Below are 16,804 nucleotides of genomic sequence, written 5' to 3' on the forward strand. Positions count from 1 at the left end.
TCTTTGACACTACACACTACAAAGCATATATCGGTCGTGATCCCACAGCTCCTGATTCACTTTACATGTTAAAAATGGAGGTTTTGAATTGACATGAAGAAGTTTACATCACGGAGCAGGAAAAAATCGATGTAAATTTCGTATTGCTGTCCAAAATTGCCATAGCCAACGGTCCCTAAGACTGTTAACCCACTGAGAAAAAAAACTTAAGCAAGTGCGAATATAATTTTATTAAAATAATTTTCGATCATCAACTTGATTATTGTGAACAGGCGTAGATACAGAAAGAGTAGCGGAACACAACCAGAAGTGTGTCATCATTTAAACGTTACGTACAAACTGCAGAATGCCACACAAACACAACGCCACCGGAATGTGAATGATTTCATGCATTTGATTTGGTGCGGCACAGATCATTTGATTAGAATCAAGGAAATACAGGAATACTGTGTAGGTCATCAAGCAATAACATACGATATAAACGTATTGGGCATTCGCACACACTGTAACGCACACTGTACAATACACGGACCGCAATCCACCAGCGTGGGGTTTGGTAATAATGAAAATGGATAGGGGCGATATATATAATGCAGCATTGCCTGAAAGATCACTGGACAAAATAACGACCAACATAACGGAATGAAATAGAAGACTGAGAAGCTTATATGAAAGAGCAAGGCGATTTGTGACGTCACAAGTCCGCAACGTCACGAACACGGAAAGAAACCGGTTAACCCGGCAACTGAAGGCGAAAAAACAATGTGAGAAAATGTTGAATACGTCATATCCTGGAAGAGAAACTCCGTTTGCGTCAGAAGTACAAAGTGTAAGGCGCATCTTTCATACATTTAAATTAAACGGATACATCGCGTGTAATGTGCATGCAGCGGACTATGGGATTAATTGGGATAAAGCGAATATGTACAAAGCTTTGTATGTAACACTACGCAGTAGTATATACTCATAATAGGGTAACCAGCAATTATAAGTCGAAACATAAAAATTTTGATCCGCAAAATGATTGGCTACAAAAAAACTGGTAAGCATAAAAACATGGTTTGGTCTTTTCTACATTCTTTGGTTTGGTCATCCTTGGCACAAAGTGTTTTCCGTAAAAAACGTTACAGGCTTGGAATGGGTCGTTGTGTTGTGTCATGTGCAAAACTCCAAAATGGCCCGAGTTACAAAACTTATAAAAAGGATGAAACTTGTACGACTAAAAGATACGAAGTCGGTAAAATTCGTCCAGGCAAAGTTTTTTATGTACAAAGAACAGTAATACTATGAAAAAAACGAAGCGATTTCGTCGTTAATTGAAACTTTCTGTCGGAGCCAGTGTGTAATAAAAACGCAGTTCTGTATAGCGGGGTTAACAAATGCATGCAGCGACGTACAAGACTCGTTACTGCATTGAAACAAAGGTTATGAGCAACACATTGTTTGTTTCATGTGAGACCCTAACACTATCGGCAAGGTATTCAGTCTTCGTCGGAGTATTGCAAGTCGTCTTCGCCTAAAACATAAAGAGTATTAGTTATGTGGCAATGATATAAGATGGCCAAGTAGCCTATTGTAAATTCATACTGTATACTGCTAAATGAAATGGTTACACATAAAACACCGGCAAAAAACAAACACACATACGAGGTTTATCAAATAGAACAACTGTGTTATATCTCTTATGATAAACCGCCACGCGGGGATAAATATAATCATTCGCTTAGCATAAAATACGCCGCACTAATACGCATACACGGTTAAGCTTTTTGTTGATATTTAAAATGCGACAAAACACGTATACTTAGTAATGGTGGTGTATAACGTGTTCCTATAATTCGTGATACTGGAGTTAAGATGGTACAACGTGATGGTAAATATCAATCAACGTGAAGCGTTAAGCTTAATATAACTTCGATGAATGAAAAAAGGAGTAAGTGTCAATAATTAGACACGGTTGCACAAAACCTTAAATTCATTAAAACAACTGGATCAACAGTAAAAAATGTCTGGCGCCGTAACAAGGTGGTTAGCGGGCCTGCCTGTGGCCCAGAGTAAGAATATGTTGCTACAAATAACGGAAATTGTTTCCAAAAAAACTGACCAAGTAACATAACACCTGTATTAAATCGACCGTCGTTGCCCCGCCTAACAAATTAGTTATATTCATTCAAATTAACTATTCCCCCAAACACAACATTGTGACACACAGGTGTACAAAATGACGTCACATTACATCACGCCCACGTATGCTACACTCACCTTCCGAGTTAGAGTAGCTCCTCTCGGGTTGCCGACGTTCGATGACGTCATCGTGCTCGGACCCGCTCGAAACAGACGCTTGATACTTTGAAGAAGCGGCCGGTTTGACCTGAGCGTGGCATAAGGGTTTATCAGAATGTAAAAACACGGATATAGACATATTTTCAAACGTATTACTGACCTCTGGTTGCTCTGTCGCCGCAGCTTTGCTTTCAAAGAGGTTTTTACGGTTCGAGACATCTGTAGTAACCTGGTAAAAACGTAATACGTTGATGTCACAAAGGGGCAAAGTTTTCACACTACATTTGAACAACAAGTGTTGATATTTGGATTCACAGCATTATACGACAAAGTAGGTTTAACAAACAAAAGTAAACGTAACTGCGTGCGTCCTAACCCATATTAAACTAATCCGTTACGATAGTTTTAAAAGTCGAAAAGCACTGCTACAATCGGCAACTTTAAAACTATCTCGTATGATATGAAGTGTAATATTTACCAATGCGAATAACAAATTAAGCTTTCGAGGTAAATCTGCAACTAGTATTCAACGTAATTCTACGTTATGGTTCCTACGAAAAGCAGTATGTGTTAATGCAGACCAAGTAACTAAACACGATGTTTCGCGTGCTACTATGGCCGTCAAAAGCCCGCCATTAAACCATACGAGCAAAATATTATAGGTAGAATCTATTCTACAAGAGGTGTATGAAACAAAACGACCCTTGTAACTACGACTGTCGTTTCGTGGCCACGAAAGGATAAAGTAAGTTTTATTTAACGCAGTGGTAAATAATCACTTACGAGTCGAACAGATGCTTTAGGAGTGGCTGACTTCACAGCAGTATCAGTGGCGAGTGTCTCCCACTTGTTACGACGATCACCAACCCCCGATGCTGGCAGGTCACCCTATATAACACAGCCACGTATTTAGGTGCATGCTATACAGAAAACACCTCAACTCGTTTGCACTGTTTTTGTCAAGTTTTCAGGGAATAATATTAATAGGCTATCCTACAAAAGCTGTCGCAGTGCGTGATTTTTCGTGGTAGCGTCGTGTAGGTCAGTCTATTAGTGGATTATTGCACGACCTTTTAACACGATTCAAGTAATTAGACAAATAAGATCTCAGCCAATTAATTGATCTAGATTTGAGAAAATACCTTTGATTTCTGCTTCTCAAAAGAAGCTTTTGAACCGACTTCACCCTTCTCCCATTTATTGAGTCTGTTTGCAACACCAGTTTTAATGGCAACTGGAGATTCCTGAAAAATATGTTTTTTTTAAATATAATCAATACCAAGAAACAGTATGAGCATAAATATTCATTAAAACCTTTCAAAGGAAATAAGACACAAAATTAGTACCATATTTCATACCAAAGGTTCTAATTATATCGTTATTGTATTTGAAGAAATTATGTATATACTAATAAAAAGTATTGTTAACATATTTTACTTAGAGTTTAATCAACTTACTGCTTTCTTGACAGGGCCTCCACGTTGCTGCAGTGTTTCCAGATATTTATTTTTGCGGCTTGAGAAATCTCCAGTCTTAATATCGGCAACTCCTTTGCTTGACTTGGAAGCAGTACCAACAGTTCCCCGTTCCCACATATTTTTACGAGAGGAAATGTTTCCAGCTACGGGAATCACTTCATGCTGTGGCAGTAATAATGAAAACATGACACACATGGCAACAATTTTACAGCAGTTTTGATGGCGTTTCAATAGTATTTTGCCGACAAACATTAGAGTTTTCAGGTATAATACAAAATTAAGTACATTCTAAACAGAAGTCTTAAGACTAAGATAACTGAAGCATTTCAATGAGGCCAGTTAGAAGTTATAGTAAACCAATGCATTAATTAAACTAATTCATTTCTCTAGTCTCTTTTATACATTATTTAAAACTAAAATGTCTTCCATGCTTGCCAAATTTTAATAAAATGACTATTTAGACCAAAGTATATAAAGCACCCCTAACCTCAAAAATAAGTAACTTTTATACTAATCTCACACAACTCAGTTAACATGAGGATAAGCGCAACAATCACCTTCTTAGTTGTTTTATCCGCAGAAGTAACTTCCCCACGTTCCCATTTATTCCTCCTGTTACTTACATCACGAGCTATCACTGAAGTGTCGAGACCTGTCTTCTTTGTTTCCTGAAAATCATTAAAGTTTCAATAAATACAACATAAAAAGAAATGTTATACTAAATTAAAGAGAGTGTTACTGATAAAGCCTCGGTTATTAAACCAGTCTATAAAATTTAACTTGCATTAGTAAACAACTAGGCTGCAAGTATTTCCAATTAACGTGATTGATTAATGCCATAGTGAATTTATTGAATTGTTAATTAAATACTTTTCACCCAGATAACTTTATAACACAGTGATGATAATGATCGCTTTATGAAGAAGTTTCTTAGTGGCTTTTGTTGACATACAAACATTACAAATAGTTGGGATGAGTTTCCTCACCTGCTTTGATGCTTGTTTCGCATACTTCTCCATCCTGCTATCCAAGCTACCCACCCTTACTGGTTCTACATGTTTGCTTGTCTTTGGGCTAAAGAAAAAAAGAGAGTTTTTGATCTGTATATTACTTTATAGTGGTATATGAGAGTACTTACGATTCAGATGCATGCTTGCTTAGTTGCTCAACCTGTAGTATAGAAAACAGGTTAAAAAATGAAAAAAAATGTATGTGAAAATGAAGTGTGATATAATTATTATAGGTTAATGCACAGATAGAGAAGAGAAAGTTCACAGCCTATAGAATGACCCATGCCTGCCAGTATATATTGCCAAACATTATAAACGTATTAAATGGTAAGCCAGTTCATGCATACGACCAGTTAAGCCACAGCACCCAATGAGTAATTAGTCGGCCATGAATTGCGAAACTAATTAACATGCATGGCGGGTAGTTAAGAGACCTAATTTCTTAAAACGGGGAAGCAGAGACAGCCATGTTTACAGCAGCAGTCTGTTACCTCGAAAGGTAAATATTAGTTGAACATTGTTGTTTTGTTTTGTTTATCGACAAGCGAATGTTGAAACAGCCAAAGCATATTCTAATCTAAAACACTTTAAGCACAAGACTTTGACACATATAGTGCACAACCATGTAAGGGGGATGGTAAATGCTGCTCTGTCTCGCACCCACTGAAGCATAACAAAGTGCCGGTACAGTGAACAGCGAGAGATGAAAGTAAAACCAACAAACTTGGTATCACATGTTTGCAGTACCATAATTACTGGTAAGATGTGCATTACAGCATAAGGATCGCCATGAATGCATTAAATGAGCATTCATGGAAGTGCGGTGGCATGAGAACAAACACAGTGCCAAGTTTAAAAGGAAATAACACTTCCTACAAGCGTTTGTATAGAAGAGAGTGGCAAGCATGTGAGAGAAGTACGTCACAGACACCTTGTACTTCCCATCTCCATGTATGGAGCTTGAAAGCAAGCGCACGCGGGCGAGAAACATGTAGGTATTTACTCACTGAGGTACAGATAATCCCACACATGCCCACAGGCCACTGTCATACTCTGAGCTGACTGTAGTGTTTTATTATTGACCTCAATAACTGTGGTAAAGCGCCACATACACCGCTGATATAACGCATTGACGTCAAGCTTAAGTTACAATGTTTTGAAACGTTTGATAAGAGATCGGTCAATTGCATTAAAAGTGGACGTCATTGAAATTAAGTTGCCATGCAGAAAATTGTTGTTGGCGGACCAAAATTAAATGCAATTTAATACTTTTAAATTAAATTTTGAATTCCTAAGATACATAAGGAATTTGTAATCATATAGCGAGTGCTCATGTTAAATAAATATATTAGGCTTATGTATATGTAATATACTGAAGTGTTATTATTATAGTTGTTTGTGTATCATGTGTGGTCTTGTGCAAAAGAACAACATTCTTCCGTATTAAAACAAGCTGCATCATGCAATAATAACAAGCTGAAATTTAAACATGCAACATGCGTAGTTGGTTAAAACAGCCTCAATGCAAAGTACATGCAATGCTGTTAATAAGGGTCGTCCACAGAAAATGCATGGAACACGGGAGCTGTTTCAATTGCAGGCAATGATTACTGCACAACCCGAGAATATAAGTTTAACCAACCCTGTTCTGTTTGCAGGCGGGTGTCACAGTGTGTGGTTCACTACTGGCTTCTGCTGCAGTCAGTGTCAAGTCTTTATTAGCTTCTTGCTTGTCATCTGGCGGTGACAACTTCTTTTGTAGGGAATCTTCCACTTTTTGTGGTGGATTTGTTTCATTAAAGTTTGGCTTAACTGCAATGGTTGGTTTATTTCTCCTTGAACGAACTTTTTTTGTAACAGTAGCTTCAACAACATTGTTTTCTTGTGTATCCAATGACTTAATGTTCGATTTGGTTAAAACAGTAACAGAATCTGGTTTTGTCTCTTTCCTTTCAGATTTTGAAAGTACATCTTCTTTGGCACCCTGATCATCTTTTACAACGATAACATCTGGTTTTTCAACGGTTTCTGCTGAAGTAACAACTATTTTAGTTTCTACAGTAACTTCTTCAATCTTTTGTGTTTTTTCCACAATTTTTTCTGTTTCAACATTATTATCAACAATATCTTTATTTTCAACAACATTTTCAATAACAACCTCTTTTTCAACAACAATCGACACTTCTGTAGGTGATGTTGATTTTGTTTCCTCCTCATCGTGGCCAACATCCACTATATCCCCCTGTGACTCTGGATCACTTTCTTCAGAGCTAAGTCCAACAACATCCAAATCACTCTCACATGAGCTGATGGTGTCCTCTGTATCAATGGTTGCCTCGTCAGTTGAAACAGCAGAGTTACGTTTTGAGTCGTTATCTTTCAGACGTTGCAAAATATCTGCAGGTTTGCTTGCGATGGTTGGTTTTATTCTCCTTCTTACTGAGGGCTGAACTTCTTCTTTTGGGATAGAGATTTTAATCTCAGGTTCAATTTTATCACTTTTGTAATCGGATTCTGATCCAGAAAACTCTTGTTTTTCTGATTCATTGTTCTCTTTTTTTGCTTCTACTACAAGAGTGACTGTTTGGGAGATTTCGACAGGTGTGCTATTATTATTATTGTTGTTGTTATTTGAGTTACCATTTACATGAGCACACATACGGGCAGACCGAACTCCTTGTTGTCGTAAGTTAGGTGCACTGTGAGTAGAAGGTAGCTTTCCATGTTCACTCTCCTCTTCCTTAATATCAGGTTTTAAAAACAGCTTCGCTCTGTCCTTCACACTAACCCTCTTTCCTCGAGAAAAGCGATTTTGGGCAACAGGACTGCTGTTTTCACTTTGAGACTTTTTTTCTGGTGAGTCAAGGAAATGAAGAAGATCAGAAGCACTTGAGGATGCTTTCTTCCCTTCAAGTTCAGTGAGAAAATCAAGAAGATCTCCTGCCTGTTTCTCCATTGCATCTAGTGACCTCCTGGTTTGATTTTTCCTCCCAACGGGTCTTGTAGGTTGGTGGGAGATGGCACCGGCTTCCTCAACCTTGTCTGTGACTTTGAGGCCGCGACGCGCAGGGCTGTATTGACTGAGCTTGATACGAGCACTCTGAGTGCGTCTCGGAACAGCTGGTGGTCTTTGATTGCGTTCCATATTCTTAGACTCAGACTCAGTTCTTGACAGGTACTCACTGGCTTGCAAGTTTAAGTTTTTTTTCAAAGGCGCAATGTCGCCTTCTACACCGCCCACTGGCTTCTGCAAAGGTTAATTATTAATTAAACCGCCGGTTGTTAATTTTTCGTAAAACAAGCAACCGCACAAGAGCTACCGAATAAATAACACCGGCCAATCCTGAATGCTAGCAGAAATCTATTAAATTACAAGCAGAATTGAATATAGCAGCCACTTCTGCATCTTACTACCCATGCAACAAACGCTCAAAGTAAGAGTAACAGATTTCAGCTCAATTGGTTCTACGCGGTAAGTCGGCTAGTTATTTGAAATGCAGCTACCGCTACTACAGGAAGTACTCTATGTCAGTGATATGTCACCGCACTTTATTAAAAGCAGAAGAGAACTGGCAGCTAACAAGCCAGCACTGAACAGCACATGTGTAAACAGAGGTGTATTTCAGTATTTACAGAATGTGCAACGGCATGACGTCCATACGTTACATACGCTGTACATACCCACTCCACAGATTTACAAGAATAACTACATTGGCACACATTACATGGATAGTGCTCAACAAATATATAAATACATTATGCTAACAGGGTGAATGAGCTAGATTAAATAACCTACGACTACAAAAGAATGATTTACTCATACAAAAGTAAGAAGAAAGGCACTTATCAGTTAAATCATACATATGTAACAAATCATGACCTAAAATTCTAATTTTACAGCAATATTTTACATCATAATATCTTTCACTACTAACACATTAACACTAACGCTGACACCCACATGACATATTTATACTAAATCACAAATGATGCCTCACTAAGCTGACCTAAAATAAGTTGAAACTGAATATTCCCCTAGTGCCTACGTCTGTGTTCTTAATTGACATCCTGTCTTACTGACTGGAAGAGAAACCTCAATAAATCGTTTATCGTGATACGAATGAATATATGTGCGCACGGAGACGTCACTGGGCCCCGACCCGGAAGGGCTAGACCTCCAGAATGAAATAAAATGCCATGCATGACACATACGACACGTCGGACACGCACTGTCGTAATAAAACAAACCGCCCATAAAGAGGACATAGGATAGGTAGCTATATTTATATAACACAGTTGTATTGTGTGTTAGGTGGGACAAAAGGCCGAAACGTAATCAACAGTTAATTTTCTCTGTCAACATTATCCCAACGTGCCCACACTCTGTTCTTTGTACAAAGCATACAAAGCAAATTAGGGGGAAACAGTTGAGAATTTGGTGCTGTTAAGGCAAAGGGTTAGATTACAGTAATCTGTAGCCCTGTAGTGCAGACATGCTTCGAATTTCCAAACAGATGCATTTTGGTGAGGTGTGTGCTCCATGCAATTAAGTAGTGACTCTTGGAGAGTTCCAATGAAAATAAACCCAAAACTTAAGGCCAGGATTATTCACGCATGCACATGAAAGGAGAAAACAATTGAGAAACTAATGGCCGCAAAACAAAAGCATTTCCTTTGAAAGAGTTCCCGCTTTTAAAACTAAAGTGATTCAGCGCTTTTAAGGTCAAATAATATTATCACAACAAGCATATTCATAGTTAAAACAAACTGTTTTAGACTAGGTTCAATATATGTGTCACAGTTTATTAAAAGTAACATAGGAGTTCAGTAGCCTTAACTTGCTTTCCAAATATTTACACAACACGTCATTATAACAACCTTTAAGCATTCATAATTTATTAAATTTAAGTTTATGACAAACCCCATAGGATGTGTAATAAATAAAACACCTTCTATTTGTAACACTTTTACTCTGCACTATAAATACATTAGCTCACATGGGTGAGATAGACACCAAAACACAATAATGGACCAATGGGTTTATACCAAAGGTCCCAAGGGGCGTCCTGACATTTCCTTCTAATTTTTAATAAATCGCCCTACGAATGTATTTAATGGGCCATATCTGGCCCTAAATCTCCCTTTCTCGTCAAGGACCACCCATATAGAATATTTACACAATAAATTTGCCCATATAAATATACTAAGCCACCATAACAAATATTTCTACTACCTTAGATGCAAGAGGAGAGGCCAATCCTTTTGGACTGAGAGGACTTTTTGGTTCATCATCAGATTTCGAAAGCTGCTTCCTGTATTCCTGTCGTTTTGCTTCCGCCTCAAGTCTCCTCTTCGTCCTTTCCTCTTTCTCGATCCGGAGTTTTTCCTAAGTGGGGATAAATAATATAAATTGTTTTTGTTAAAAATTATCTTTAAAAAAAATGGTGGGAATTTTCAGTATATATATATAGAATCTTTATAGTCGTTAACTCTAATAAAGTTTTCCATATGATAGACAAACTTAATAATAAATTAAGTTTTTATATCGAAGGAGCCAAAAATGTCATTTTGCACCATGCCTGGTAGCAGAAAAATCATTATGGGAAAAATTGGTTTAAATTTAAATTAAAAGAATTACTACTTTGGTCATGACAAACACAATACATATAGCCACGTGCTGTACATAATGCTGTCTACAGTAATGTAATTAAGGGGTACTTGAGGTGAAAGTTCATTGAAACCTAAATACAAATTAATTAGGAATCAACAAAGGAGAGTGAAAATTATTAAACAACAAAGCTGTTGTTATATGATGCGGGATATGAAACAAAATCTGGTAGCTTTAAACTCATGGAAATTTGCTACCGGTTACAATGAGTAAAAACAGGTTTATCATAAAGAAATACATGTGATGTATATGGCCAATTACAAGTCATACAAGAATATTTTTCTATTGCACAACATTGTTGCAATAACATATTCTTTCCAATCAAAAATAAAACATTAAAAATTATGGAAAAGAACTGACTATTATTATCCAAAAATCAAAATAATAAAAAAGCATTGAAAAAATTATGGAAAAAACGGGCTATTATTGTCCAAGAATTCTTAAAAGGGAAATTTAACACTGATAGCAACGCTGTAGAAACAGATGGGCTGTAACACGAACCTGGTACTCAGCTTCACGCTTCAGTGCTTCCTCCTTTTCTCTTTCTTCTTCTTCCAATCTCTTCTGTTCTCTCAATTTCTGTGGAAAAAGTCAAAACTTATAATTTGAGGTTTAGGTTGTAAATCTGTGCTTAGATAATGCATGTTGTTGTTGTTGTTGTTTTTGCGCAGCTATCCTATGACGTAAGGTTGTTTAAACATAGGTTTCGACAACTTGAATATAATTTTTAAAGTTTTAAATTTGACATTTCAAAGTTGATAGGACAAAGCTGACAATTCATGACAAATCCGACAAAATAAGAAGGTTGGGTATTAGGGGATTGGTGTAGAGGATTATGGGCTAAAGTTATAGGGATTATTGTCTTAGGAATATCGGTTGGTGGTTGGGGGATGTGCTTTAGGATGCACGGGATTTAAATTGTCACTTTTAGCTTTCATGACACCATTTCAACAAATATTTTTAAATTTAACAAATATTATTTAATTTAACAAATACTTTTAAATTACCCTTTTTTCTTCTAACATTTTCAGCTTTGACTTAGCGTCTCCATCATCCTGGGAAGAGTCAGTTTGATATTTCTTCTTCTCTGACTCTTGTCTCTTCAGTTTCAATGCCTGGAAAAAAACACTTGCTTAAATCATTGTTGTCCTTAATTAACATTTTAACATTTTCTAAAGCAGGACAATAAACTTGGCTGAAGTAATATTAGGAATAAACCATAATTTTCTACAGCAAAACAATGCTCAAATAATACTAATGAAGCTTGTACCATACAAGTTTTATATTATTCTTTAAAAAAATACAAAACACAGCGGTGGGTAAACACTATATACTAAATATATTTGAATGGGGATAAATGCCACACATTAGTAATTTTAAAAAGAACCTAATAACTGCAGCAAATCCACCTAAAACCATGCAGTGCCTCATGTGGTGAATTAGGCATGTGAAAAGTAACCACAAGGTTTCAAGTGTTTGACAACAAATACTCCAAAGAGGAGATGTGAGTAGGAGCTAACTCTTTGTATAAGATAACAACGCATGATAAAAGTAATTGGCTGTTACTAGTCCGTTTAGTGTGTAATGACTTTACTTTTGAAATTAAGAAACCGCCATTGAATTGCTACAATACATTTTCAAGAGTCATATGTGAGCACTTCAAATTTGCACAGCTTTTATGAATAGATGGTTTGGGTAAGAGTTGATAAAATGCATTGTAAATAACACATTTTTAATAAAATATGGTTTGTATCTTTACAACTTGTTGGTAGGACATAAGTAAGAGTTTTTTACATTGAGTTTTTCTTGCACTTCATCATGTGCGGCATCATCATTGCTTTCAACAGGGTGGGAACTTCTGTGAAAAATTATTAAAGCATTACAACTCTGAAGCATTACAACTAACATGTATTAATGTAGTGCAGAAGTTTTCAGGATACGCCTGTTTGCACTGGAATATGCCTGCTAGGGTAATAGGTATGGCAGGTCTACTATGGAAATGGAATGGGTTTTTGTATCCTGTCACTCTAGGTTTGGCACCTATGATTACCAAAGAGTTTCAAACATTATCAAATCAACTTTGATTCTTGAATGCTGTACATTATTATCATGCATATATACACAAGTTATCATTACACAGTAACATGGCAGTAAATTTCCTTACGTTGTTTTGGATGTCAGTGTTACAGTTGTGACCGAGGTTTTATAAGATTTGTGTGGTTCTGCATCAGGTTCAGTCTCGGAGTGTCCGTTGGTCATCTCTTCCTCATCTTGTGATCTTTCTTCTATTTTAACTTCTTCTTCCTCTTCCTCTGCATGATCGGATTCACTGGGAGCAGGTGAAGCTTCTTTTTCTTCATCTTTATCATCGTGGTCCCCATTCTAAGAAGAAAAAATTCGCTGTTAAGATTGGTTCAGTTTTATGGGGTGGGTTGACTGGGTTCAATTTTAAACTTAGGGCAAGCGATATAACAGAAGCTAGAAATAGAAAAGGTTTCAGACTAGAAAACATTTACCGCTATGGTTAGACAATATATTGTATATAAGTTTCAAGTAAGGTGTTATAACAAAAAATATGAAATGAGAAGATAGTGTCAAACTAATACATAATCATTTGTGCTATTGCTTAACAACCAGTTGTGCAACGAACACTAGTCAAAGATGTCTTCAGAAGATCTTACCTCAACTGGGTAATCAACCACAATTTCCGTTGATTGAACAACAGTGGTTGTTTCCGTCTCTTCATGATTCCCATACTCATCATCTTGTGTCTCCACAACTTTGGAAACTACGGTGCTGGTCGTGTAACTCTCAACCTCCGGTTTGCTCTCTTCTTCCCGCATCCTCCTAAGAAGAAATGTCAAACTTGAAAAAGGAATTTGACTTTATTTAATTATACTTTTTTCCAATTTGCCTTTTGGATCTTTAACAATTTGCGCACAGTCAACTAAAAGACAGACATGACGAATGAAGAGACTTCGTTAATAATAATATGCGTATATAATATATATATATATATATACATATAAGTGGGGTATACTAAAACTACTTATGACAGACGGGATGGATCAACTACATTTAATAATTGATATATTTATAACAGGTAATGGGACATATCTTGCCTAAATCCCAGGTTCTCAACAAGGACCTCGCCCATGGTATAAAATATTATAAAATCAAACCTCCTTTCTTCTCTCCTCCGATCTCGATCTGCTCTTGCTTCTTCCTCGTCTTTTAATTGTTTTCTTTGATAAAATGAAAAATGTTTATTTATGCTTGTTTTGTTTATTTAAGATAATAAAAGTAAAACAAAACAAAAAAACTGCTTTTCAAGCAAACACACTACTACCAAAAACTAAATGCACCTGTATTGCAAGAAATATATATACTATATTTATACATTAGTACATAAACTATTGGTATCGGGTGAAACAAAATTACTTATTTCATTGTTGGAATAAGTTTTGTTATCCCTCCATATACAGAAGAGACACACATTCATAAATATACATATTAAATTGAAGACACCACACAATGTGTCATAAATTGCATAAATTCCGACAGGAAATGAATAAACAACTCACTCCAATTCCTCTCTTTCTTTTTTCCTTCTTTCCTCCCTTTCTCTTCTTCTTCTCTGCCTTCCCTTCTCAAACTCATCATCATCATCATCGTACTTGGAGATCCGAGTGGATGCGGGAGAGGAGGAAACCTCATCAGTCTTTTTTACCAATCTATGAGGGAAAAACATGGAAATTGATATTGATATTGATTTTAGATTGTACACATAGAAAGGCACATTCATATCGAAAACTCATTAAAAAAACGAACAAAAAAAAACATGGAAAACACTTATAAAAAAACTTTAACTTGTGTCTTTAATTACGGTATCGATTATTAAAGAATATAATGAAAAATATTAGCTAATTAAACAAGCCTTTCCCAAAGTGTGGATCACAATCCAAAGTTAAGTTAACTAGACATACAAATACAACTTCATTTAGATTCCATTTTTGCAATAAACGCATGCTTTCCATTTTCCATATTGCTATTTGTTACATTTATAAAGTATTTTCCTTTTAAGCAAAATCGAGAAATGTTTATTGATAGCCTTCAGCAAAAAAGTTCTTGTTTTGAAAATTGCAATGTATGTACAGAAACATACACATAGACATACGAATTAGAAGAAAGGATTCCTGATAAAACAATCACAAAGTACCAACATTCGAGTCAAGAAAAATGTAATGTGCTCTAAATCGATTGTATGTAACAACTGTCAACTGAAACCAGGACACCAGGTAACCAATAATTAGGAGCAGATTGTTATAACCAAACCCTTTTTTTCTTGGGACAAATCGCGACTGATTTTTTCTTGGAACAAATCGCGACTGAAATACATAAATCAAACCATTCACACCGGCCTACAGATTTGATATTACATTGCTAATGTTACAACCTATTTGAAGATGTTTTGTAACAACTGAAGCATTTTTGAAATGTTATCAAATTACTAAGCCTGGGCCCAGAGCTGGAAAAGTGGAAAGTGCCTTTCTTCTAATGTTACAGCATACAGATAATGAAAAAGCAAAATGAATCTTTTTAGAAGCTAAAAGCATGGTTTAAATCGAGATGTACAACCTATAAGGTACAGAAACATTCAAAGAAGACATACAGAAACAATGAAGACATACAGACATACAGAAATTAATCAATAGTAATCTGCAAATAATAAACATTCTTATTCTTCTTAGTCTTCTACACAATTTTGGCAGTGAAACATTTATTAAAGGCCTCTCGTCTAAATAAACCAGAGGTAAAATTTACAATAGATAAATGTTTAAATTGTGCAATAGACCAATGACGTTCATGCAAGGCATAAACACTAAATATACCCAGCCATGTAATTCATGCAATAACGGTTCTCCCACGATGCAAATGTTACACACTGAGCCGGAAGTACTTGCTACGTTTAAATCATGTCCCCTTCCACAGCAAGGACATGTTACTTTAAATAACTTGCCTAAGACAGCCACGACAGGAACAAAATACTATATTCTTAATACTGCTACACTAAAATTGCAACCTAAAATAAATAATGACAGCTTGTCAGCAGCATATCGTTTTTAATGACAGCAGCATATCACTATATCCAATGAATGAAGAGTTCAGATTAGAGAATATCAAATTCAACATCAATTAATACTCATACATCAAACATATTCAATTGAAATTGCCCTACTGGCTTGTAATGGGCACTCAAGATCTCCAACCCGCATAACACATGACAGTATGTTTAAATTGAACTAAAACAATATATAAAGGTTGTAGAACTATATATACAAGTACCTGTCGGCTTCGGCAAGTAGTTCCTGCCTCTTCTTTCTTCTCATTTCCCTTCTTTGTTCCCAGGAGACTGAATCATCAATTACGTCAGTCATTTTCAATGTTCCAACACCTAATTTATCAGATGCAAGACTTATTTCACTCCTAAGACAGCAAGCAGACCGGGTCTGTATAAGGTCAAGGGAGTAATGTTATTAAATTGCTAAATAGCAGAAATGCAATACCAAAACTAAAACAGGGTTGTACCTTGTTTGAAATTTACAAACTGAGCTCCTTTTGCCATAAACAGCATTTGGGAATAAATCAAAACCATGATAAATTTGTATATAAATACACAGCTCATAAATCAAATGAATGTTCAGTTACCCACAAGCTTACTTTACTTGTATGAACAAATGGCCAAACAGATCTATCACTAATGTTCTATCCACTATGGTTTGGCAAAGAATCAGTCATGTAGCAACTTGCCCTACAGCACTTGTTGGTAAACGCTGCCTACACGGGCCATAATTCATGCAGCGCCGTCTTAGAACAGATCGTTTCCCCATCTATTTCTTACAGTTTTGATGTTTACCTTGACGAACTAATTCATGGAAGATTAAATAAGCATTACGAAAGGCAACAGTGGCTTGAGTTTTCGAGTGTAACCCGACGCCCCTTTCTCTTATAAAAACAAACCGCAGCTTTAAGGGTTTATGGCGCTTTATGGTCAACTATCATCCGAAGTTATTACGCTCGCTAAACCTCCCATGCTTTATGATACGCGCGCACAACTACTTAGTCAAGATAAGCCTCAGCAGTCTTTGTAAATTGTAATAACCGGCGCAAGTTCGCAGTCCTTATGGTCACTGAACCATACAAACTGACTACATGACGCTTCTTTACATCAAATACTAATGTTTGCCAAGGAACTACATAGCAAACACTGCCGAAGTCGTCCGAATGGCCCAATTTCCATGCTCCGTTGCCTGAGGTAGTCCTTCTTAACTTCGCTAATACTATTAGGACACACAAAACTTCTC

General features: G+C 36.4%; 1 protein-coding gene across 2 annotated transcripts; it reads right to left on the reverse strand.

The window, feature by feature from the left end:
• Positions 1 to 211: 211 nt before the first annotated feature.
• On the reverse strand, positions 212 to 15,955 carry LOC100181670 (caldesmon). 2 transcript variants are annotated; one of them, XM_026834139.1, is made up of 19 exons: positions 15,786 to 15,955; positions 14,024 to 14,173; positions 13,622 to 13,684; positions 13,121 to 13,286; positions 12,604 to 12,821; positions 12,234 to 12,294; positions 11,447 to 11,554; positions 10,941 to 11,018; positions 10,005 to 10,157; positions 6,414 to 8,018; positions 4,900 to 4,931; positions 4,748 to 4,835; positions 4,319 to 4,429; positions 3,741 to 3,923; positions 3,426 to 3,527; positions 3,067 to 3,171; positions 2,444 to 2,512; positions 2,263 to 2,371; positions 212 to 1,516 (listed from the first exon to the last, which is right to left on the reverse strand). In XM_026834139.1, exons 1-19 carry the CDS (start codon positions 15,875 to 15,877, stop codon positions 1,482 to 1,484), a joined length of 3,528 nt encoding a protein of 1,175 aa, XP_026689940.1. In that variant the 5' UTR covers positions 15,878 to 15,955; the 3' UTR covers positions 212 to 1,481. The 2 variants fall into 2 exon arrangements, with proteins under 2 accessions (XP_026689940.1, XP_026689939.1); XM_026834138.1 differs by having other exon boundaries at positions 12,234 to 12,297.
• Positions 15,956 to 16,804: the final 849 nt, after the last annotated feature.

The sequence above is a fragment of the Ciona intestinalis genome, chromosome 4 (genome assembly GCF_000224145.3).
Source record: "Ciona intestinalis chromosome 4, KH, whole genome shotgun sequence".
Taxonomy (NCBI): Eukaryota; Metazoa; Chordata; class Ascidiacea; order Phlebobranchia; family Cionidae; genus Ciona; species Ciona intestinalis.

Excerpts from the sequence above, each read along its gene's own strand:
- LOC100181670 (XM_026834138.1), bottom strand. The coding sequence starts at position 15,877 with ATGACTGACGTAATTGATGATTCAGTCTCCTGGGAACAAAGAAGGGAA. Across the intron at positions 13,287-13,621 it reads CGGAGGAGAGAAGAAAGGAG|GAGGATGCGGGAAGAAGAGA; the intron begins GTTTGATTTTAT and ends ATTTCTTCTTAG. Across the intron at positions 3,528-3,740 it reads GAGGCCCTGTCAAGAAAGCA|GAATCTCCAGTTGCCATTAA; the intron begins GTAAGTTGATTA and ends CATATTTTTCAG.